Genomic DNA, 26,136 nt, shown 5'->3' with positions numbered 1-26,136 from the left:
GAGAGAATGAAAAAACAAAGCAAAGCCATATGTTTCTATCCAAATAGAACACACACAAAAATCAAGCAGCATGTAATGTGTCCACGTCTTTGTCCTAAAGAAACTCGAATTCATTATGAAAAAACTACAATGGTGACACCCAATATGGAAAGTATCACGCTGACTCAACGTGTAAGCAGAATTTGCCAGCTCCAGTTGCTGTGGCTAGCATACTACACAGTGAAGAAACCGCAACTCACCTCACGCTGACGAGTTATAGATTAATAGTTGTGACCATTATTGAAGTAAAGAGATTTTGCAAAGTTTTGCCAAGTCCCTCCAGTTCTATCTGCTTACTCTCCTTGCCATCATGGCTGCACTCATAGGAAAGTTTCACACCATTCTTTAGTTCCATTTTCTCAGGAGTGAGGACAAGACATCTGAACATCAGTAGAACTCAACATTTATTCTGAGATGCTGTTTTTCCTTTCCAATGTGGCCAGCTACCTGGCTGACTCAGAGAACAAGATAGCATACAAAGCCTGCTCTAAGTTTTTAAGCACTTTACCACTGCAATTTGGATAGAAAGGTCTATGAATACTTATCACCATACATGTTTGCATATAGCACTTTACAAACAAGGTGTAGTCGTGCCAACGTCATTCTTGAGCCCAGGTCTCAACACGAATAGCTGCACGATACTACACTACGGCTATGCCACTTTCCTCTCAATTTAAATGGAGGCTGTGAAACGTATCAGCACTCTGCTCTTGGGGGCAGTATGGTCGCCTTTATGACAAAGTGTTACCATTTTAAGAGAATCATTAAAAGCAATTTACAGAGTGCATGTTGCTTATACTTTTGCTTAAGTGAAATGAGAGAAAACACCGAAACAATTAAAATGGAAAATTAAAAAGTCCAAAACCCCACTTACCCTTCTTTGAACCAAGGTGGTTTTGATGGATCTCCATCATCTTGACCCTTAAATAATGGGGAAAAAAAAAAAGTTAGCTTACAAAAGAAGAAACCCTGAAATAAATCAGCAGGATAAGGTTTGGGGAGAGGTGTAATGGAGCACACTTCATGCAGGTAAATGCACACAAACACTCCATTTCCAGAAGCACCTCAAATGACTGCAGCAAGGCAGGACAGGTCATGGGGATACACAAACAGTTGATGGGATCTCATCAAACACCTAAAGAGGGACCAAAAGAGCCTGTTCAGTGCACCTCCCCTTTCAAAAGGGGACTCAGAAGAGCTACTCCAGCCTTCCCCACCCAGCCAAAGAATTCTTTATCGCTCTAGACCAACCGGAGTACATTTATATTTTATTATAAACTAAAAACAAGCTGTAAGAAATGCACAAATGAGGGACAGAATGAAGTTACAAACATAAGTGACCCTGATTTACTTAGCAAAGGAATACCTTAACCTACTGTTATTTTATTCATGCACAAATATAAAGGCCTTCTTCAGCCACAAAACAAAAACTTCAGTTTGCTGTTAAAACTCCACCTTTAAGTTAATGTGCAAAAGCTTTGTACTCCACAGGGTATCCAGGGACACACAGTTTTTATGAGGTGTCCAGCTGAGAACTGAGACAGCTGCAATCCAGAGGCACAATGGGGTAAACTATGGTCAGGTTTTCAGGGACCAGTAAAATTTGCTGTGCAGAGGGAAATTGTTTACTGTAACTATCCCCGGAGAAAAAAAGGGTACCTTTATTGTCTATTGCTAACCTACTCTTGGGGCTCATGCTAAGGTTGCCAGGCATCTGGTTTTTGACCGGACCACCTCGTCGAAAAGGGACCCTGGTGTAGTAGAAAGGGGGCCTGAAACAAAAGCCCTTGTATCAGAGGCTGGTATGAGGCCTGAGATAAAGTAGTGGTCAAAGCTTTGCTGATATAAGGCAAAGTCAGGCTGTGAGCCAGAGGCAGGCCCTGCTCGCTGAATCTGGCAAGAACAGGGCTGATATTGCAAAAATGCACATTCCTAAGAGGTGCTAGCACAAAACACTCACGCAAACACATTGCAGAAGGTACCAGAACACCCTGATACCAGCACATTCCCCAAAGATAACAGGAACACGCTGACCCTTCCTAAAGATAAGGTCAGGATGACAGTGTGATGGATAGAGATGTACAAGGTGATGGGTGGTAACTGGCTACGTCAGAGGGTATAAACTAACTACCTCAGAGGGGCAATACATAACTTGTTTGTACTGTTGTATAAAATGGAGTCTCAGAGGGAGAATCAGCCGAGGGGGGAATGGAAAGTCCCACCATTCACTAAGCTTGTCACGGGCAGACATGTCTTAGTATCCTGGTACAGTCTGCCAGGTGCTATTACCGTGCTTCGTCGACAATAAATCTGGCTGGGCGCCTTCGCACCTTAACGGATCCTGTGATCATTGGGCAGTTCGATTGAGGTTTGCTGTGCCAACTATCTGCAAAGAGCTGGGATGGCACACAGAGAACACGCACATGCAGGCAAACATCTAACAACACCTGGTGGCTCCAGTCAGCACTGCTGACCGGGCCACTAAAAGTCTGGTCTGCAGCACAGCTGGGCTAAGGCAAGCTCTCTGCCTGCCCTAGCTCCACGCAGCTCCTGGAAGCAACCAACATGTCTCTCCTGCTCCTAGGCACAGGGGCAGCCACGGGGGCTCCATGCACTCCCCCTGCCCTGAGCACCAGCTCCACAGCTCCCATTTGCCAGCAACCATGGCCAATGGGAGCTGCAGGGACGGCACCTGTGGGCGCAGGTGGCACATGTGGGTGTGGACAGCACGCAGAGACCCCTGGCCCCTTTGCCTAGGAGCAGGATATGCCGGCCGCTTCCGGGAGCCACCTGATGTAAGCACCGCCTGGCCAGAGCTTGCACCCCAAACCCCCTCCGGCACCCCAACCTCCTGCCCCAGGTTGGAACCCCCTCCTGCACCCTAACTCCCTCCCAGAGCCCACACCCCAACCCTTTGCTCCAGCCCTGAGCCCCCTCCTGCATACAAACTCCCTCTTGGAGCCCACACCATGCACCTCCTCCCATACCCAAACCCCCTGCCCCAGCCCTGAGCCCCTCCTGCACTCCGAACCCCTTGGCCCCAGCCCGGAGCCCTCTCCTGCACCCCAAATCCCTCATCCCTGGCCCCACCCCAGAGCCCACATCCCAGCCAGAACCCTCACCCCCGTCGCATCCCAACCCCCTGTCCTAGCCTGGAGCCCCCTAAACCCCTCATTTCTAGCCCCGCCCCAGAGCCTGCATCCCCAGTCGGAGCCCTCATCCCCCCTGCACCCCAACCCCTTGCCCCAGACCCATGAAAATGTGTGAGGTTGGGGGAGAGCGAGTGACGGAGTGAGAGGGATGGAGTGAGGGGGCGGGGCCTCAGATAAGGGGCGGGGCAGGAGTAGGGCAAGGGTGTTCGGTTTTGTGAGATTAGGAAATTGATAACCCTAGCTCATGCCCTTCCAGAACTTCATCTTCAAAGCTGAATAACTACTTTCTAATGGTAAATTTGGGGTATGTGGAAGAGATCATAACATTTAAGAGTGATTATTTTAGGTCAGTATGAATCTTAATTTGCTGACAGTATATACACCACTTGTACAGAAAAGAAAAACCTAAGTGGAAGTCATTATCTTCAGAGACTGCAATGATGGTTAGTGTAACAGGCACCCTTTCTCTAAAAGTGGGTGTCCTCTCCAGAATCCCCGTCAAGGTAAAGGGACATCTGTCAGCAAGTCCATTCCAGTCAAATAATGGATAGAAAACAGTAAACAACAGCACCAGAAAGGAAGATTCTTCTCTTTCTTTCCTGCGGGCACAACAGAAATTATGGAGAGAATCACATACTCCTGAAGAACCCTCCATGGAAGATCTGAAGGTACTTAGAAAACATAACAAGTTTCCACTCAGTTTGAATCATCAACCTCTCCGGGATGAGAAATCCGATTTCCTTACTGCTATTTATTATTTCTATAGCTTCATTGGTGTGCATGACACTGTCTAGACAGAAAACAAGACTCCTATCCTGAAAAGTGTACACTCGAACTTGGATTAAACAGATGAAGACAGGATGGAGGCAAATGCTGCACCAAAGTCAGACAGTTCAAACAAAGTTCGGCACATGCCTTGCTCATTCCGTTGATTTAAATATATATAAGTTTTAATAAATAAATAAATGGAAATATCCTATCTCCTAGAACTGGAAGGGACCTTGAAAGGTCATCGAGTCCAGGCCCCTGCCTTCACTAGCAGGACCAAGTACTGATTTTGCCCCAGATCCTTAACTGGCCCCCTCAAGGATTGAACTCGCAACCCTGGGTTTAGCAGGCCAATGCTCAAACCACTGAGCTATCCCTCCCCCCTGCAGCCCAATGCATCCCAACTTTGATGATATAGGATTGTGAAGGCCTGCAGAACAAGCAAGAGGCATGAGCTGCCAGCCCTACTGAAATCTGAAGATAGCAGAGTTTCCTCACAGATCTTGGGGCATCTGCAGAGAGAAGGAGCATTCCTGCGAGGGGGTTAGAACTCTTCACAACTTCCTGGGTGCCCCCGTACAAGCCACGCCATCAATACCCCCTCATCTAAGCCAGACCGCTACAGTCCCACTGAGGTGATCTGACAGTGCAGAGTGGGGACACAAGGGGACCCTGGAAATCTAGAGAACAATATAAACAGGTATTTCCTTTCAAAGAGGAAAAAAAGAGTACAGGAATAATTCCCACACTTTTTCTATAAACTTCAGGAGAAGATGCAATAAAGAATATAGTTATTAAATCAAATAGGATTGTCAAGCCCGCTGGAGATAGCAATTTAATGTTCTGGTAGCAGGGGCAAAAAAGCAATTTTTCCACTAGAATCAACGACCAAATGTGTTAAATGCAAATTAACTGTGGTTTATTGCTGAAAATAACTTCTCAGATACAGAGAGTGGTAGAAAAAGTATTTGACTAGCTCATCTGAGGTGTACTAAATATAATTTGCGAGTTTTCAAGAGATTAAAACACTAGCATAAATATTGTCCAGAATATTTAATATTTCTAAAATCTGCCTGACAGTAAGGGCCAAATTCTGCTCTCAGAGGAGTGCCCAGCTTCCACTGACACCAAAGGAAGCTACCCAGAAGAATGCACAGACACAGACATGGCCATAGCGCACTCTGGGACTGGAAGATGCATTTCCTGCAGCTAGGATTAGTTGAAGTTAGATGTACCTCAGGAGGTGCTACCTCAGCAGAGAGAGAACGTAACATATCATAATATACCCTACAGCACCTAGTGACATTTTGCAGAGAGTTACATTCGCCTGTCGAGGGCAGAGATGTCAGATTGCAGTGCTGTTAGAATGGAATTACCAGAACGGATGAGCGTTTTCCCTTCAGCCTGGCAGTTTGTTGTCAGAAGGTAGCACCGCACCTTTCCCAGGAAAGGGAAATGGTTCAGCAGCCGGCTACAGGCCTGGGTCAGGCTGCTAGTTACAAGACTGTTCGAGTCAGTACAAAACTCTTAGGGTTTGGCAGACAGCAGTTGTTCGCTCTCAGAACAAACTGCAGCTGAGACAGCCAGATCTATCTCAAGCCAGGAAGTCCAATACTCAACAGGGTGGGACCAGGAGACAAACTAAGTGACAAAGGAGAAGGCAGTTCCAAAGGATGGCTGGCATTTTAGCCATTGTTTCTCATGAACCAAGCAGGAAAGGGAAGCAAGGAAAACCTGTACATTTTAATACCCAGAGTATCCACAACCGAAGCCTTCATGCAAAACCATTCAGGAACTATTTCTAGTTAAAAAAAAAAAAAATCAACATTTCTGCCATCCTTACGCTCATTGAGTTGTCCCTCACTCCTCAAGTGGCAACTTGGACTGCTGAAAGCTAGGAACCACTCAACACACGAAGGAGTGCAAAATCCAGCCCAACTATTCCTTTAATGCTGAACATTATTTTTTACTATCCATCTTGGTAAAGTGTATGAATGTGTGAAAATATATTTCAATAATGGAGCATTAAACAGATACTTAAGTACATAAAACTTGAATCATTACATCCCTGTTCATTTTGTTCAATACTTCTCATACTGACAGGCAATAATTTTACAAACCTGGGACCTGGTCCAGCAAACACTTACCACCAGGTATAGTGCTTACTACCGCATGTAAAACCGTGGGACCACTCACAGTAGTGAACACTACACCCAGTAGAGTTTACTTAAACTGTAACTCAATTCTCCTACCAACCAATAACCCTAATGAGAAACCAAACCACAGCTCATATTTTGGAATAATGAGCCAAACTAACAGAGCTGCTCATTTAGGCTCAAATAAGCAAAACTCTCATTGAAGCCTACACTGAGTGTAATGAGAGCTTTGCCTAGGCAGATACAGCAGGAGCTAGGATTACTAGTCCTCTGATCTAATTATTCTGAAATAATTAGATTGCATTGCATTCTACAGTGCAAATTACTTCAGACAAAAAAAGCAGGTGTTTTAATGGAGAGGAAAGGAACATTTAAGCACTTTTGTAGAGGAGTATTTTAAAAGAGAGATATACACATGATAGAAACAAATGCATCCAGCGGACAAACACACCAAGTCTGGAATGGATGAAAAGTAACAATACCAGTACCGAGCTGCCAGTTCTCTCCAGGAACAAAGGAAAAACACTCCTTTTTAAAACCCATTTAATCTTCTATTCCTCTTAAACATTGCATCAAACAAGTTACCAGCATAAGTGAAAACCATATTGATATGTAAAACCACTGTACATAAATGGTTGAAGAAGCACCAAGGTTAAAATTATTTTTTTTTACATGTGTCCTTACCTGAATACAAGTAAGTTAAGTTATTAACATTGAAAACAAATGCCAATGTCTAAGTTTGCTTTTGTGAGAATCAGGAGGACCAAGATGCTAGGGTAAGAGTGACTGTGTCAGCACCCCTACTGAACCTCTGAGCATGTGTTTTCAGAGGCATTGGCGAGCTCAGACTGAGCAAATGGTCACAGTTATTAAAACGCTGCACCAAGATTCCAACTAACCTGACTTGATCGCTCATTCAATTTTACATGATGTTCAAAGTTACAGAAAACCAAAAGGTGACCATTTCATCCACGCCCCCGTATCTGCAAAGAAACTTCACCGTAATGTGACAATGGCATCAGCTTAAGCAACTGACGGAAAGGTTGTCATCCCAGGGGCAGCTGGAGAATAACCAAATTCAGGCAATTACAGTTCTCCACGTAGAAGACTCAGCAGCCTGGCAGGTATCGGATGCTTTTACATGGAAGGGGGAAGATGACAGAGGATTAACCTCAGAGAAAATGTTACAGACGAGACATTCCGTTTTTTATTGGTCATGTGCGGTAATATGAAGCAGTTGACGCACAAGTGACTAAGCTAAAGTTTAAAGCTCAAACTTCTGAATTCAGGGAACCATGTGGCACCTCAGGAGATTTGTTCCACATACGAGCCAAATGGCCACGTGAGGTTCAGACTGCTGCTGGAAGCATGAAAAGCAGTTCATGCAGCGAGTACGTAGCCCACAGTGAGACAGGAAGGGAACCAAAATGGCAACTGAAACAGGAATGAAAGGTTTTTAGGACAGGCAGAATTTCCTCTGCACTAGAAGTTAAGAAACTGCACAGCACTCCACGAAAAACTCCATGTGGGGAGAGGAGAGAAAGAGGGGAACAAACATTTATCACACAGTTAAACCCAGTACCATCTGTGTACTTGAATGGCAGCAAGCAGTGATGCAAATCTCAACATAGGTCCTGTGACTGGAGAGCAAACTGTTTCAGATTAGCAAATACATCTAAGTACTGATGGCACAGTTGTATCCTTTACACTGTATATTGGAACACAGGACACTAATTCCAAGGAAAATATACAGTACAGTAGCTAAGGAATCTACAGCCAACCCGTATTCCAGTTCATGTAATATCGCTTGACCCCAGTGTTATTACTACCGATAAATGGTAGTTTCAGGTTTTAAATACAATAATTATACAGAAGCCATTGAGAGATGAATGAAATGATGCTAGTGATGGAGTGTGTGGACGGGAACCACTCAATTTATCAAGAGGTGCAGAAAGTAAATGGGGCACTAGAAAACACTTGATAAAACACTTACATTGAACCACTTCCCCTTTGCTAATGTTGCACCTGTGTATACATACACAGATCACAGAGTATCATTCAGGAATCTCTCAACCTATAAAGTATGAATATTTTTTCCTTAGAGGTAACCCGCACTGAACAGACTCTTCTTTGCTCATACACATTATTAGCGATTCCTCTGAAAACCAAAACATGCTAAACTCAGGAAGAATCTGAAAGCTTCAGCTGAAGCAACTGGTTACAATTAGACAGGGCATGCACACATATTGGAGCTTCAGAAAAGGAAGAGACACACTGGTTAGAATGTACAGTATGTATAACCTGAAGTTCTCCTCTACTTCCTTCTGCAAAGAAAAAGAGAGGAAGGAGAAGAACAGAGTTATTAGAGTAGATTTCTGCCATGGACTTTGCGACAGAGTTTTGAAAACTGGAGTAAACCTTTGCTGAGAGTCCAAGACCTGTTCGTGCAGTGGGAAGGTTTTACATGCTTGTTTGGAATATTTACATACTAAGGTCTATTTAGCTAAAATGTGGATAATTTTTAATTAGAGTTATAACATCGGGGTTCATGTTCTTACGCATATTAAATAGTTTTTAAACCAACAAAAAGGCTTCCAGTTCCCTTTTCATTAAAAAAAGACTAACTTTTTCATAATCCAATTTTCTTCTCAGAATTATGTATCACACACTTTACATGCTTGCCTGCCAGATAAGGCCAAAGAGGGAAGACCCTCTTAAATAGTCCCAGGGTGATTAGTCTGGACATGACATATTTCTATGATAAGTCTATCTTCTGTTATTACTTGTATTTAGATCAAATGCCTAAGCAACAGAATGCTGAAGAAAATCAAGAGGGGTAAAATAGTTCCATTTATTAAAACCGTAGTGAACATTTTTCAAGCTTGCATTTTTCAACGACTTTTTTCTGATATAAAGTTATTGAATTTTGCCTGCAAGTGCACTAATAAAGCTTCCCTAAGTAGTATTGATCTTGCTAGAGTGGCCCTTTTATCTTTTCCATAAAGACCATTTTCAGTTAGGTGGCACCATCAGCTATTAGCATATTGCCAAAGGTTGGCTCTCTTGAATGAACCACTGCAGAGGTCATTATGCTATGAAACATATGCAAATACATCTGTGTGTGTGAACATGGGGGAGTGAGAGAGAGCGTCCATCAGTCTGTTGTGTTATTTACCAACGTTCCTTCATATCCCTATCTTTCTTTCCACTCTTTCCCCCAATTTTCTCCTAGCTGCACTTCTCCATCCCTCTTTCATCCTATCCATCTCACCTGAAAACAACACTAGCTCATATGGCCAGTGCCTCCTACCTCATACAGCCAACAGCAACAGAGCTCCCATCCCCTATCTGCACGCCCAGGGTAAGCACCAGCTCATTGCTCAATACATTCTGGGGTGCTTTCAAGCACGGGAAGCATTACAAGCTCGGAATCTCTGAGGACCGTACACCTGGTGTCTTACAGAGAGCGCAACCGCAAGGGGTGGCAGTGCAATGAAGCAGTAGAAGCCAGTAAAGATCCCTCCCAGCAAAGATGGGATGGAAGGTTGAGGATGTTTGGGTGCAGTGCTCCTCTCCCCATGCCACAGCAGGCTAGAGCTCGATCCTGGAGGATATACATATACCTTTCAAAATGGGGCCCAGAATAGCAGGCAGTTACCACTTTCTCAGTCTTTGCACGGATGCTGCCATTTTCCTGCATAACTTGTATTACTTTACTACCAGACAGGGAGCAGGAATTTCACACGACACAGATAACTTGCACCATTCATCACAGAAAGGAGGTGCATTTCTTATTTCTCTCCCCTCACTTCCTGGTTTCTTCATCCTAATGACAGAACAAATTCTATGTCAGAGGGTTAAGGCACAGCCTAAGGATGGTTAATGGGGTCTGCTACAGCCTAGTAGTGGCCTTTTCAAGGCAGGCTACAAGATTCATCTGCTTTCCCTGGCTTTTCTAGGACAGTGGCTAGGCACTTTATAAATGGGGGGAAATAAATACTGAAATCAGGAAACATGCTTCCTCCTTTCCTAATTTTTCTGTTAATCAGAAAATGGCAACAACTGTGGAATGAGACATTCTTGGTCACAGAAAAGCTAAAGCTTCAAGAGGAATTCCTTAGAGTATTCTCCTTTAGGTGTATCTGTGTATTTATACATTTGATTTGAAAAGACCAAAGTCTTCCTTTCTTCCTACCCTCTCTTTGTCTGTCGGCAGAACGGCAGTCTCCATGGTATACATTTTACTTTCTTTGTGACTTTTTCTAAGCAAAGACCTTTTCTGTTTTTAATAAGATTTTTACTTAATGAATAAAAAATCCGAGGGTTTCCTATAGCAAAACTAGTCTCTCAAAAATAAAATAAAATAAAGAGGTACTGTACTTTAAAAAATAATTCCAACATTAGTGAAGTTATGCAGGAGTCATGCAACCTCTTAGCTGTTACTTGCACTTCTAGTTCACAGTGATTCGTAGGTACACAAAGGGCCATTTCACAAAGCTTCCAGTGCAATAGCTCTGTGTCTGTGTGAAGGAATCAAATGACTTTAGAGAAAACAAGCACTAAGTCAAGTACGCATAGCAACTAGGGGCAATCAGTTGAATGCTAAAACAATTTGTAAAATTACTCTATATAGGGTGTAATTACATATGTGCGATCACTAAGACCGTATTAAAACAGACAAGCTACTTTCAACTCAATCACTGAAAGTCAAATCATTTTATGCAAATGACAAGCAAGAATGCAGCTAAAACTTACACTTTTAGCAGAGATTCTGGATCAGAATATGTATGACTACAAAATCAAAATATTGTAACAGAAAAATTTAATGAACAGACTTCTATATAGATTTCAATTCAAATAAAATGTTAATTTAGTTTTAGGCTATGTTTGAACAACTACACTTGATGGACTGGCTAAAAAATCTGTGTGTATAAGATAATTAGAGTCCTCAAAAGCATAATATTCAATGATGTTTTTATCTTAATGTTGACGATATGGAAACCAAGATGGACACCAGTATGAGCATATGAATTTATTCAGCTCCTTGAATCTGCACCTCAAAATACTGAGACACAGTAAATCTGATTATCTTCATGGGCAATGCACAGTAAGCTCAGGGAGGGGGTAGCTAGGGGCTGTGTGCGGGCAGGGGGGTAGCTCAGGATGCAGGTAGGGGGTAGCTAGGGGCTGCGTGCGGGCAGGGGATAGCTCAGGGAGGGGGTAGCTAGGGGCTGTGTGCAGGCATAGGATAGCTCAGGATGCAGGTAGGGGGTAGCTAGGGGCTGCGTGCAGGCATAGGATAGCTCAGGATGCAGGTAGGGGGTAGCTAGGGGCTGTGTGCGGGCAGGGGATAGCTCAGGGAGGGGGTAGCTAGGGGCTGTGTGCGAGCAGGGGATAGCTAGGGTGCAGGCAAGAGGTAGCTAGGGGCTGTGCACGAGCCAGGGGGGATCCTAGTGTGGCTCCTGACTTCAGCCCCTGCACCGCTCCTGGCTGGAATGGGGGGGCTTGGGGGAACCGGGTTTCAGCTGCGGGACTCCACAGCCCCCCGAAAGGGCTCACGGACCCCTAGGGGGCCACAGACCCACGGTTGAGAACCGCTGATTTAGAGCAAGGAGAGAGAGAGGCTCCCTGCTCTTAATTCAGGTGCCCAGACCTGGATCTGGCACAGCCCACAGCAGCCCAGAGCTGCAATGGCAAGGAAAATCCGGTTCAGCCCTGGGGTTGGAGCATGCTCAGTGCAGAGGGAATCTGGGGAATTTAGCCTCTAAAATAGAACGGTGCTCTACTGAGCAAGTGTGAACTCAAGTTTTTCAAAGGCCTATAAGTTGGCCAAATTTGGACAGTTTTTTGTTGCTGTTTAATGGATTGTTTTTAAAACGGGGATGGGAATAGGTACTTCCCAGAAACAAAAGCCATCCCCCTGCCAACTTACAAAACATGTGGCAATGGAGCAGAAAAAAATGCCAGAATTTAATGTGGGCAAAATGTATTTTCCACTTGTTCTTGGAAAAGGCTGAACGTTTTGGCTTAAAAAAAAATAATAATCAGCCTCAGGCAGACACCTGGCATGGAAAATATCAGTCAAACTGGTTGAATGTTCGGCAAAGTTATAAGCAACTGAAAGCAAAGTAATGTAATGGGACGCGTCAGACACCCTTAATAAAAGGCAATGCTACCAGCCCTGCCTAGAATTATTTGCCCTCCAGCCATCACCAAAAATAAATACTTAATTCAACCCTTTCCGCAGAACTCCATCCAACAGACTTGTTCAATTTTGAGCTTCCTCAATTTGTCAGAGGATATTTCTTTTTATTCAAATTCAATTGAAACACAGTCACTATTTAGATACATCTGTCAAGTTCTAAATTGTTCAGGTAATTTGCATTTGGGTACAACTATAAGTCATTTAAACCTTTATACCAATGATTCCTTCACCAGAACACACAATGATTTATTAATACCTTCCAGGTTATTTCTGTTCCTTCACTGCATCGTTACCAGATGTCTCTATTAGATATCTTGAACTAAACTTTCAAACTAAGATATAAACAACTATAATTCAAGGTCAGAGTTGCTTAGAGGCAGGCAGGAGGGATTAGGTCACCAGTGGAGCGGACCTAGACACTTATAAAGGCTGTAAAAACAGAAAAAGATTTTATTTTTAAATTGAGATGTTAACCAGCATCATGAGTTGGCAAGGCATATTTCACTGCATTCTGAGTATGGTGACCTTGAAAAACAGGGTTTGACTCAGAAATCTATAACAAGCTACCCATAGTGAGACAGAGCACCACAACACCTCAAATCAGCTTCCCTGTTATAACAGTTCCTGAGAAAATGAACACCAGATCAATCCCTTTTTAATGGAACAGATTTTATTAACAACTTTCTCCTGCCCTCTCTCGAAGACTTTGGCCCAAACCTTCATCATCTCTTCTCACTTCACCTACTGCAAACCAACGTGGCCTCTTTACATCATCCTTAACTGGCTGCAGGCTATCCGAAACACTGGGGCCAACCCCAACTCCCCCTCTCCTCCTGTTCTGTCTACCTCCCCTCATTTCACTAGCTTCCTCTCCACTTCCACATCAACTTCAAGCTTTGCCCTCATATTCCAGACTTTTTTTTTTCTTTTTTTCGGATATTTTTCTACATTTTCATATAGTTTGTATTCTTTGTTGTAATTAAAATCAAAGTGTATTAATTACAAATATTTACACTGTAAAAATGATACTATTTCTTTTGTTTATTTTTTGTTATTGTTCACCTCATACAAGTACCATAATGCATTAAAAAAATAACGTGTTAATTAAATTTATGACTGAACTCCTTGGGGGAGAATTGTATGTCCACTGCTCTGTTTTATCCGCATTCTGCCAAATATTTCATGTTATAGCAGTCTCGGATGATGACCCAGCACATGTTGTTCATTTTAAGAACACTTTCACTGCAGATTTGACAAAACACAAAGAAGGTACCAATGTGAGATTTCTAAAGATAACTACAGCACTCGACCCAAGGTTTAAGAATCTGAAGTGCCTTCCAAAATCTGAGGGGGACAAGGTGTGGAGCATGCTTTCAGAAGTCTTAAAAGAGCAACACTCTGATGCGGAAACTACAGAACCTGAACCACCAAAAAAGAAAGTCAACCTTCTGCTGGTGGCATCTGACTCAGATAATGAAAATGAACACGTGTTGGTCCGCACTGCTTTGGATCGTTATCAAGCAGAACCCGTCATCAGCATGGACGCATGTCCCCTGGAATGGTGGTTGAAGCATGAAGGGACATATGAATCTTTAGCACATCTGGCACGTAAATATCTTGCGACACTGGCTACAACAGTGCCATGAGAATGCATGTTCTTGCTGTCAGGTGACACTGTAAACAAGAGACAGGCAGTATTATCTACTGCAAATGTAAACAAACTTGTCTGAGCGATTGGCTGAACAAGAAGTAGGACTGAGTGGACTTGCAGGCTCTAAAATTTTACATGGTTTTATTTTTGAATGCAGTTTTTTATACATAATTCTACATTTGTAAGTTTAATTTTCATGACAAAGATTGCACTACAGTACTTGTATGAGATGAATTGAAAAATACTATTTAATTTGTTTTTTTAGGGTGCAAATATTTGTAATCAAAAATAAATATAAAGTGAGCACTGTACACTTTGTATTCTGTGTTGTAATTGAACTCAATATATTTGAAAATGTAGAAAACATCCAAAAATATTTAAATAAATGGTATTCTATTTTTTAATCGCGAGATTAATCTTTTTAATCTCGATTAATTTTTTTAATCACTTGACAGCCGAGGTCTATACAATACTATACTTATGTGGGCTTCATAAATTGCTTAAACTTTAGTTGCACAACTGCATATAATAAAACCAGCAGAACTAAAAATTCTATGTTTTGGTTATCCTAAATTTAGACATAATAAAATAAATTGTATTTGTAAAGCACTCCCTCTTCCCCATACTTTCTGGATGTGAAGACGCTGTACACATTAGCATCTTGAAATCCAAAAAGGTGAAAACAAAGAAGAATATGGATATTTATTTTTGTATGAAATAAAATTAACAGTTTTAGAAAACATCTTTCAAAAAGATATTCCCCTCTGTCCTCTTGAAAGTTTTTTGAGTGTTCCCTTGAAAAATGTACTGGTAAGTGCTAAGCACAAATTCTTAGAAGGATTTTTAATGCTCAAGGCAATAAATATCACAACATTCTGTTTTAATAAATTCTCCAATAAAGAATACACATGAAACAAAAAAGTGAACTATTAATTTAAAACAACGTAATTTACATCATTTGAGAAGACTACCTACTACTGAAGTCAAATATTGATTGATAACTGCTTTGATAGAGGAAAAACATGGTTCAAGGCTATAGGCAAATTAAGACTTGAGGGGGAGAACTGTTTTGGGAGGGGGACGGGCATTAATTTCCTTATGTACGGATTATTCTGAACAGTTTTTTATGACTTATTACAAAAGGAAAAATGAAAAAAGCTATTGTAGATAAATCACAATGACTTAAAAAAAGGAAATCAATAGGCATTTCAAAACAGGGTTCAGACACATGCTGCCTCCATCAGTCTCTGGAATATAAAAGCCCCTCCACCTAACAATTTACCAACATTTCTCTGGCTTTATAGTGATTTGAGGTTAAGAAAGTTTATCCCGACTTCTAACTAGACTAGGTTAGAGGTCTGGTCACAGTGAGGATTGCAAGGCTTCATTTTACCAAATAATTGTCAAAAATAGGTCAGCTCTATAGGCCAGATTCTCAGCAGGGGTAGAACAGCACAGATCCACTGAAGTCAACTACACCAGTTTTCACCGAGGATCTGACTCTGTACATTCATTACCTACACTCCCAAATAACATAATGCAGTCTCACATGAGAACCAAGCGGTGAGGAAATTGAGTGCACTATAGTGATTTTCACAGACATTACTGTTTACTTATTCAATACATGGAGTGCATGGGCACCATTAGTAAACACTATCCTCTATTTACTTTCGATCTCTGGTACTGGTTACATTTACAATCTTAATCTCAAAGCCATGGCCATTGTCTATGTTAAGGGATTTTATTTTTAATCCCTACCACTGCTACCACCTGTTCAGCTCCCCCAACAATACTTGTCTAGGCAAAGGCTCCTGTATCTGGCTACCACAGTTGGTGTTAACGCTGCACCAGAGCAGATCAAACCAACAGAATGTTTAATGCATTTGCAACAGTCGGTGACCTGTCTACATTAGGGATCCCAAATCCCTATTAGCAACAGTGGAATATTTCCCTGAGGTCTCACCTCACGGACAGATCTTTCAGACAAGTTACAGAAACATGAAATCATACTACCCATGCACATTTCACATAGGGGCTAGTTTAACATTTACAATTCTACTAATCACTGATGGAGCCACCTGGAGAAGCGTGGACCAATTCATTACTAAACGGTTCCACTCCTGAACCTGGCAAGTCTAATTACTGATAGCTGAGAAACTTTCCTATTGGATTTTGTAACTACTGTAACTTGGGAAAGAACCTGGTCACAGAAGACGACACAAAAAACAAACACACACCTGCTATTTTGGAGCTACATGACTAGGTCCTCAAAAATAATATGAAGCCTGATGATTTGTATTCCGTTTTACAGCAGTTTCAGTAACGCATTATTACATAGTTTAAATTTTAGCAGATGGTATAGATTGTATTGGGGGGATTTTTTTGTTTTTTTAATTGACTCAGTATTGTTACATCATATGTACTTTGTATCTAACCATTTACAAATCACCTATAAAGCATTTTGATAAGTTGTTCAACCACTGAATTAAATATTGCATATCCAGCTATAGTAATAGTAGACTTTAGAAAAAGAATTAAAAACTTTTTAATATACCTGAATTCATTTCATCGGTCGAAACCAAGCTTGCTTCCTGCGCTAGGTCCTTTAAAAGTCTCCTACGCACTTGTCTTTTTTCCCTCAGCACATTTTTGAAGTTATTGATGCACTTGTTCAGGTAGATAGTCTCTGCACACACCTTTTCAAGGCTCATGGGTCTGTACTCCTTTGTTTGCTCAGGTAGAGAACTAGCATCTGTCACCATCTCACCAGAAGGTAGGGACTGTCCAGCATAAATCTCTGAGTCAGAACTCAACACCAAACTAGGGACAGGAGACTCATGAGGGGCAGGTGGAAGCCTGGAAGGAACAAATTGCATTTGAACTGCTTCACTGTTCGCAGATGTGTTGGCCTGGCTCTCGGAAGACTGACTGGGGGGGCTTTCTGTAAAGTTATCAGAGCTACCACAGACACCTGCACCACTCAGCGCAAGTCTGCCATCATGTTCCATTTGGAAGCTGGTATCATTTTCCAGAAGGACTTCAGAGTCACTGGTCTCCAGCTTGTGAAACACCACCTGTAGAGCAGATCTAAAATGATGAATAGCTTTCCCAAGTTTGTTAGTATAAAACTTCATGTCCACAAGATCAATGTTATCCTGGGAATGGTCAAGAAAATACTGGGAATTTTCTAACACATCCCTAAAGACCTGGTCAGTTTGATCTTGGTCATTCAGATCTATTTGGACCATATCTTTCAGAGTATCACTGCTATCAGCTAGTTTATCTGCTGTGTGAACACTGCTTACAGTTGTAGCACCCGTAGACTGATCTTCCAAGAGAAGATTTATTTGCTCTGCACTGAGGAACTGAAGCATGGTGTTACAGTCCATTTCATTTTCTCCTGTAGTTATTCCCTCAGCTTTATCCTCCTCTAAAGGGGAAGAGCAGTTCTTAGTCACATTTTCAGTGTCAAGCCCAAGTCCTCCTCCACCACATAAAGCGTGTATATGGCTGGCATGATCTGAGGTCTCTGGGGAGTGGCAGGAATGTCCTTCATCTGTTTTGGGCAAACGAGTCACCTGAAGAGTTTGCTGAGGTGTGTGCGAAACATGGAGGACAGGCAGAGGAGAGTCACTCTTTTGTGAAGTTTGCTCACTACAGTTGTTTATAATTTGCGATACTTGCCCCATTTTCACCTCGAGTTCAGAGATCAAGTTACTTTTCTTAGCTAAGGTTGACCTTTGTGTAAAACCAACTCTCTCCCCTAGACACTGTGTTTTTCTACTTGTGTTTTTGTACCTAACCTGGTAAGATTCAGTTTCAAGGTGCCCATCGTCACCAGTTCTTTGGGCCTCTTCATCACAGTTCGGAGAGCTCCAGTGATTTTTCTTGAGGCCAGGCTGCAGTAATGAGAGTGGATCTGCTCGGCAGTCCCTTTGGCCAGTCTGTTGGTTTTGCTCTTCGCTAGCAACAATCCTGACCCCCGTGCTTTGCATGAGAATAGACTTCTGTAAAATGAAATCTCTTTGTTCAGGGTTTGCAAGTTTCACAATTGCTGGTCTTGGTACTAATTGTTTGCCTGGAGTTGCATTTGACCTATAAGCATCTTTTATGTACTTACTACACTGGATACCATTGAAGCAGTAGTACTCAGACAAGAAGCTGCAAATGAGCTCCATAGTGTTTTCACCATCTTGTTCTGGGATCCCATAAAAGTATAACACTGGTTCTTCCTTGCGTACAGCTCTGTAGGACTCCCTGGTGTGTGCGACATGAGACGTTTTGGCAGTGGAACCACTCTGTAAGCCTTCTATCTCACTCAAGACCGTGTCTACACAGCTGGACACTTCATCCACTGAGCCTTTTATCAAGGTGAGGTGTTGCCGGAGTTCTGCAATCTCTGTCTGGATGCGACTTATCCCCTGTAGCTCTTTAACAATGTACTCAATCACATCTGCAGAATGGTCTCTCGGGGGAAGGCTGTTACTGTTGTATGCTGGAAGCTTGTTTTCATTCTCAGTGCTCTCTCTCCAGCTCATGGTAATACTAAGGGTAGAAAGGTCCTGCCCCTCAGACATTACACCCTTGCTCTGGCAAATAGGCTGCATAGTACCCTCAGATGATATTCCCTCTAAGTCTTGCTGATTCCGTTGAACTGAGCATGGTATTTTTACACAGCCATCCCAGTTAAGTTCCACCTCACCGACACAGATGTCGCTCACCTCCCCAGAACCATTTCTCCTGTCCTGAGCAAAGCCCACTCCAATCGTAGAAAATTCAGTGCTTGTGGATTTCCTCTTTATCCCACAAACAAACACGTCTGTTTCAATTTCTACTGGGGAAAGCTGGTGACTCTGACTCACTGAGATATCATTTACTTGGCCTTGCAGAAGTCTCTTCATTTTCTCCCTCAGATACAAACAGAATCTTTGCTTCTTGAATTGCCTCCTGGCCAAGCGTTTTTACAATAGATTTTCTGTGCAGAAGAGGAATCTCATGTTCTGGCCTTTTCAATCTACTGCTAGCAAACAGCAGCAGCAGCTGCCCCTGTGTTTCTCCATAGTGCAATACAGCAGTACAAGCATACATCAATCACTGCCCGACGCGCACTCTCACATCCAGGGTTTATTCTTTCATGAAGCAACTACCAAAAGAGGGGAAGATATTGCATTCCGGTCAGAAAATACAAGGCAATTTTCAGCATATAATAAAAAGTAGTAGCATCCACATCAAGCCAGTCAGAAAGAGGATCTACTCTTTCAGATTTTCCTACCATAATGCACTTATTTCAGCTGCTGCACTGATAACCAGTTCTACGTGAGGCATTCTTTAATAAAGCAACAGTATCTCCCCCCCTACCTTCCTTTTCAGAAGGAGGTAAAAAAATACCAAAGAACCCAAAGCCCTCTGACCAGTCAACGTGTGACATTGCCTTTTTTATGGCTATAACTGCAAATCCCACAAAAGTAGCTACCCCTTCTATGTAGTTACCTCTTCTGAATACAAAATTCTGTCACAAAATACTAAGGATTCTCTCTCTGCAGGTGTCCCTTCTCCCTAGGCCCACCATCTTCACCCTTTCAAAGGTGAAGAAAGATCAAGTTTAAATTTGCTCGGTATCAGCAATCCCAAAGGAATCACTGAGATTGACATAATGCAGCAGCAGAGACTGGATGATAGCTTTGAGACTATAAAACGTTCTCATTATTTTAGGTTTCAGAGTAGCAGCCGTGTTAGTCTGTATCCGCAAAAAGAACAGGAGTACTTGTGGCACCTTAGAGACTAACAAATTTATTAGAGCATAAGCTTTCGTGGACTACAGCCCACTGTGCATCCGAAGAAGTGGGCTGTAGTCCACGAAAGCTTATGCTCTAATAAATTTGTTAGTCTCTAAGGTGCCACAAGTACTCCTGTTCTCATTATTTTAGTAATAAATGTTAAAATAAGAAAGTAACACTAAAGAAACACTCAAAACTTACAAGCTCCCAAGTTAACCTACATATAATATACGCCATATACAACTTATGAACAAACAGCTGACAGGACGATGATGTCATTCTTATTCCAGTTTTCTGGATTTTACACTGGAGCATTCCAGGATCGAACCCCTCCCATAGAAAGGAAACAAACACTACATTATCTGTGTAAGGCTTGTCTGACCCCCATTAGTGTAATATCTGAGCACCACACAATCCTGGGGCTTGTCTCCACAGCAAGGTACTGAGCGGCAAGCCAGGGTGTGAATATACAGCAGTGTGACTCTACATTCCCTCACAGACACAGCTGCAGCATGCTGAGAGTCCCAGAGCGCATTAGTGTACTGCAGATTCACACCCTGACATGCCGCACAGTGACCTGCCATGTAGACAAGCCTTAGTGTAGCCTCAGCATCCCCATTTTATAGGTGGGGAACCGAGGCAGTGAGACATGCGCCCCGATCACACAAAGTATGTGGTCAAATAGGGAATTGAATCTAGGTCTCCTGATCTTCAGGCTAGTGCCTTAACCACTGGACTATCCCTCCTCTCCTAGACATGTGCTCTAATCAGGACAGCACGTGGCACAGCTGGTCAGAGTAGGAGCTATACTAAATGCCTCTCAGTTTGTAATAAATGTTCAGCCCTAGAACAATCTATTATTTTAAACAAAAATAATTCTAGAGTGCACTGGGACAAACAGCACATAATGAATTACTGAACACAATATAAAAATGACCACACTGGGTCAGACCAATGGTCCACCTAGCTCAGTCTCCAACAGTGGCTGGTGCCAGATGCTTCAGAGTGACTGAACAGAACAGTGCAATTTAGTGAGAGATCAATCCTCTGTCGTCCAATCCCAGCTTCTGGAAGTCCCAACTACTGCCTAAGTATTAACATTTTTACCGACAAATAAAGCCTTCAGGGTGCAGTTTTATGATGTACACCTGTTTCTGAGAATGAAGGGTTACAGTAATGTCATTACTTCTGAGTGGAAAGTCTAGAATTCGTCTGTAAAAGCAGGGGAAGGGAGAGTTAAAGGGAGCTTCTCCTCTTCTTCAGAATTACCAGCAGAGGAAACTCAAGCCTCTCCTACACTTTACACAAGCACTAAATCTCCATCCTGAAAGCTCAACACAAAGCTAACCTGGTCCTTGGCATAACGGTTATGAGTCTCATACATGAGTCAATCCACAACAGGGGACGCCAATCTCCCCTTGCTTCATTTGGACGCTATTTGGCTGAGCAGCACCAGGTGCAACTGCTTGCAAAGCGCATCACAATCTGAGCTTTTCCCTGGGGGTCTTTGCAAACACACTACACCCAGTCTCCTTAGGAGAGTAGCATGTACTAGCTCTGCAGTACTCCTAGCCAAGAGTGCGGGCCCAGTAACTGATCCCACATATTTCACATTATGTGGCTATACAGTGTACTAACCACAGGAGTACCAAAATGCTTGAGTTTTATTTGCACTGAGATTACAGCCTGTATTAGGGCCTGACCCAAGGTCCACTGAAGTCAGTGGGAGCCCTTTCATAGACTTTGAGGGGCAAACCCAAAGTTCATTGGAGCATTAGATAGATGTATCTTTAAAAAAAAAAATCAAAAAAAGTATACACTTATTTCAATTTACAGAGTACCTATCCAGAGCTCTATATGTCTACAGCGAAGCCGGGCTACTGAAACTCGTTCCCGTAAGACATCCCCCTCTAACTACACCCCACAACTATATTTGGTCCACTTTTTCATATAACATTCTCATTTTTATTAACCATTTTCTAATATTTTCAATGAATATGTTTTGGTTTTACCCTTCTGCTTTTCTTCAGGAGGGAGGATTCCTTGCATCTGGAAAAAGCAGTGCTTGCCAACACTCACCTTTGTATTAATTTGATCCATTCACTTTGCCATAATTAAGGTTGTATCAGCACTTCAGTTTACAAATCCCATTATTCCATAGGTGGATTTTAGCATCCCAATGTAGTTTTCATTCCAAAATGTAAAATGTACCTCCAAAGAGGTTAGATATTCAGACTTATACTGAAAGATTAAAGTTCTCCCATTTCTGAATATTTTTGCACCCTTCTTAGGAAAAAATGTTTTGATTTAATAAAATGAAAGGGTTCAGGCCTTAGTCCATAAAAAATGTAGTGTTTTTCTTTTTACTATTTACCTACTCCCTCAGGGAGCTGCACTGACCTAGGAAATAGCGATTGCTGAGGCTATATTTCTCCATCAATTACGTAGTTACCTCTTACTATGCTTGGTGGTCACCACATTGTGTTTTTTTGCATACAGCTACAACACTGCCAGTGGTTTAATGATTGTTCCTTTAGATACACCTCTACCCCAATACAACGCGACCCGATATAACACGAATTCGAATATAACACGGTAAAGCAGTGCTCCGGGGGGGGGGGGGGGGGGAAGGAGGGCTGTGCACTCTGGCGGATCAAAGCAAGTTTGATATAACGCGGTTTCACCTATAACGCAGTGAGATTTTTTGGCTCCTGAGGACAGCGTTATATCGAGGTAGAGGTATACCAAAAAACAACGCAAGCTGGAATTTGCTTTCAGTGCATTTGTCTGTGGCTGAAACACTGTTGCAGGCCACCGATGCAGGTATAGGGTCACTGGAATGGAACCTGGAGTAGCAGGAGGGCCCACGTTCCCCTACCAGCCACTAAGGAAGAGGTATCCTCAGGGCAGTGCATGAGGTGACTGCCTCAAACTGTTGGTATGGAAAGACTTTGATACCCTGGAAGGGGAAGACGATAGTGACCTGCTGGAAGGCCAAGTCATGAAGACAGAACATCCTGAGTCACACAGCGTGCAGCGAGCAGCAGAAGGGGGCACTGGACCTGGAATGAGCTGATCCCTACAGCAGCCAGAAGCAGGCGCCAACTGCAGCGATTGGGCCCTGTGACAAACCCTTACTCAAGAGATTGCAACAGCTCCAAAGATGCCAGTCCAGTGCAAACACGACAGAACTGTATAATTACAGATGTTCCGAAGGATTCTCGTTATGGAGAGGCAATTTGTCAAAGCATGGAAGAAAGGAACTAACTTGACTTCGGGAACCAGTAATGATTAGCCAGCTTTTCCCAGGAGGAACAAATGTGTGAGAGGTATTTCCCAAAAGACTACTATGAAGTGTCCAGAGCAGAACACAGGAAAGTCTGCTCAAGCTGAGGGACAACTCCATTCATGTGTTTCAGAGACAATTCATAGACCACTTCATCCTACTGAAACACAGAACATAAAGACTTAGTTTCATCCAGAGACAAACAGAGGATTCAAGGAAAGGTTACCACTGGGAAGAAAGCCTGAAAGGGGTGAGATACTAGCAGGTCAGACATTCTGTGGCTTCTACGGGCCAAGCTCATTGCACTCACCAGGGGCTCCTTGCATCCCTCCATTCTCCCCCACATGCTCCCTGTGCATCACCCTCTCATCTCCTTTCAGGGACTCTCTGCAACCCCCCCACCACCTCCCTCATGCCAGGTGCTTCTGTGTATCCCCCTTTTCTCCCTCCCCCCAAACCATTTATCTCCCAACAAGAAGGGATTTGTGGGCCCCCCTCAGACTCCTCATTCACCCCATCTTACCAGATGGGGCTCTGTGTCCCCATGTCCATCTCCCACTCTGCCACTGTCCCCCAATTCCCCTCCACCATGCCAGGGTCTCTGCGCTCCACCGTACCAGAGACGGATGCCATCGAGTTGAGTGTAAGACCTCACAAGCTCAGGCACAACTCCAGACTAAATACACCCAAAGGGGTTTAAGAACTATAAATGAGAAGACCATTTCTTGCCAGCAACTAATGCATCCAAGAGTGAGCCTATGCCTCTGCAAATGAGAGATTAGAAAGAACTTGGAATTCCTGGAAACCCAATCTAGACCTGGATGATCAGACCAAAGACCAAATCATGAAGAACTGAACTGAAGGACACAGCTGAAACCTCTACTGTCTGACCCAACACCAGGGCAAGTAACAGGAGGCCTAGTCTCTAAAGAGAAAATATTCGCACCCTGACCTTTTCCTAGATACAGCAGGGACCCTTGTTAGATGGATACTTTGCTTCGTGTGCCATATGGTAGAAGTCACTCACTGAAACTTACCAAAAAATTCACCTCTGCCCAAAGTCTGAGCAAAATCTCCCCAATTTTTTTGAGCTCCACAGGGATGAAAACAAACTTTTTAAAACGCGAAAACCTTGAGGAATGAGGCAAAGTAACACTCGTGAAAGCCAATGGGAGTTGTGTACCTAGCTCCCATTTCAGCCTTTGAATGTCTCCCCATAATGTATGAATGCCACAAAGGAATGTTCTTCTGGCTCTATAGATTTACAATGACAGCAGAACAAGCAGGAGTGAAAACCAGAGGGATGCAAGCAGTGAGGCACAGTGGGGTGGTAAACAAGAGTGTGAAAGGTCCAGAGAAGAAAGGAATAGATGCAATGATTAGACTCATGCCTGACCTTCAGGGACATGAACAGCGCAGTTCTGAGGCTCCTGGCTCTCCCCAAAGGGAAAAGACCTCGCAGCAACTTGTGCTGAGCTGTGGCTTTGACTTCACCCCAGCTCAGTTCCTCTGTCAGCCATCGCACGGATACAGTGCAGAGGGTGGGGAGCAGCTTTACAGCATCCTTCTCCAGCAGCACTGAGTGGCTCCAGGAAAGAAGTCCTGGTGAATGGGGCCTATTCTTTGCCGCTGCTAAGCCATTCCTAGTATGGGCCAGGATGCCCCCTCAGACCCCACTTCGTCTGATGAAGACACTTTCAGAGGCCTGGTACTTTAAGACTTATCTCCCTCCCCAGTCCCCCAATACAGTTAAAAGACTCTTATCTGAATGTGATGAAAGATGATCAAGGCAATACTAGAGTGGTGAAGTGGCTCTAAAGAGGGCAACAAATTCCAGCAGAGAAGTATTTTGGAACAGTCTTTCGTCTGCCAGGGCTCCCACAGAATGTACCCTGAGCCATGGTGTCTGACTTCACATGAAACGTATTTGAAAATGCGTAACGTTCTGTATTACCTGTACTAACAATTAAATAAGAAAAGCAATGAAGTGAAATAACTGAGAAGTTACCTCGCTAGTAAATGTAAAGAAATACCATCTGAAATGCAGGGCACTTTGGAACTGCAAGGTTTTGACATGAACAAGAGAAAGGAATCTTATGCTTAAGGCTGCTATAGCAACCTCTCCCCAGCACTTCTACATGTTGTAACATTGTTTCCTCCTGAGAATTTTTATAGAATCTTAAATATACTAATTGCGGAAAGGATTTCAATAAGGACCCAAACAACAGGGTCTGACTGAGCGGTGTGGAAGAGCTACAGGCAGCGTTGCTGGCAGTACCATCTCTGGAGACTGGCAGGCTACATTTTAATTGACAAGACAAGGTTTAGGTTTTGATTAGACAGCACTTGAGGGAGGCAACTTCATATTTCTTTGCTTTTTTCTAACACCTCGTCTCTTCCAAAACTTGATTTTCCAATAAGTAATAGAAATTACCACTTGATTTAGAGTGATAATATGAATGACACCGCTCAGTGAGTCTGGATGCATGGCAGCACTAAGTACTGCTAAAGGAGAGAATGTAATCTGAATACTCATTCACCTGGAGGACATTACAGCTATTGAAGTGACAGAGAAGATGTGCCCGGCACTTTCCAGATGAATTAAAAAGGGAACATGCCCATAGCATTTATAATCAAAGATAAAGAATGATGGATGCTGCACAAAGTATGGGAAAGAGCAATGTTCTAAGTAAGGGATTGTGAGAGACGGTTTTATTATGCAAGTTAGTTCCTTTTTTAATAATAATAGTGTTTGTTACTGTATGAGAGCAAGAACTGCAATGACTGTTACAGTTCCACCACTGTTTCTGTTCTAATCACCACCTGCCGTTCCTCAGCACTTTCTGAAATGCTCAGAGTTCGGGAAGACGTTTTCCAGGTTTGGGGTCTGCTCAAGAAAGGATTTGTTTAGAAAATTTGGAAAAAAAAATAGTTCAGGACATTTTTGTGCACAAGGACAAGTTAACCAAGCTGCAGTCCAAGACTTTTGGTGTGCTACAGCAGTGTCCACATAGGACCTTAGCGTGCAGCAGGCTGGTGTGCTGTAGCTTCACACCCTGCAGTAGACAAACCTTACCTCACTTGCTCTAAGTCACACAGGAA

The 26,136-nt window shown here is 42.9% G+C and overlaps 1 protein-coding gene across 4 annotated transcripts in view; it reads right to left on the bottom strand.

The window, feature by feature from the left end:
* The window catches only part of UNC13B (unc-13 homolog B), a 380,304-nt gene that overhangs the window by 155,513 nt on the left and 198,655 nt on the right, over positions 1 to 26,136 (bottom strand). For 3 of the 4 annotated variants that reach the window (XM_054031597.1, XM_054031595.1, XM_054031596.1), the window contains one exon: positions 914 to 960. In XM_054031597.1, coding sequence (XP_053887572.1) covers positions 914 to 960 — 47 coding nt within the window. Of the gene's footprint in view, positions 1 to 913; positions 961 to 8,416; positions 8,440 to 16,525; positions 19,011 to 26,136 lie in introns of those variants that run through there. The other variant, XM_054031594.1, reaches the window with a different exon arrangement.

The sequence above is a fragment of the Malaclemys terrapin genome, chromosome 6 (genome assembly GCF_027887155.1).
Source record: "Malaclemys terrapin pileata isolate rMalTer1 chromosome 6, rMalTer1.hap1, whole genome shotgun sequence".
Classification (NCBI taxonomy): domain Eukaryota; kingdom Metazoa; phylum Chordata; order Testudines; family Emydidae; genus Malaclemys; species Malaclemys terrapin.
This window is presented reverse-complemented; position numbering and strand designations above follow the sequence as displayed.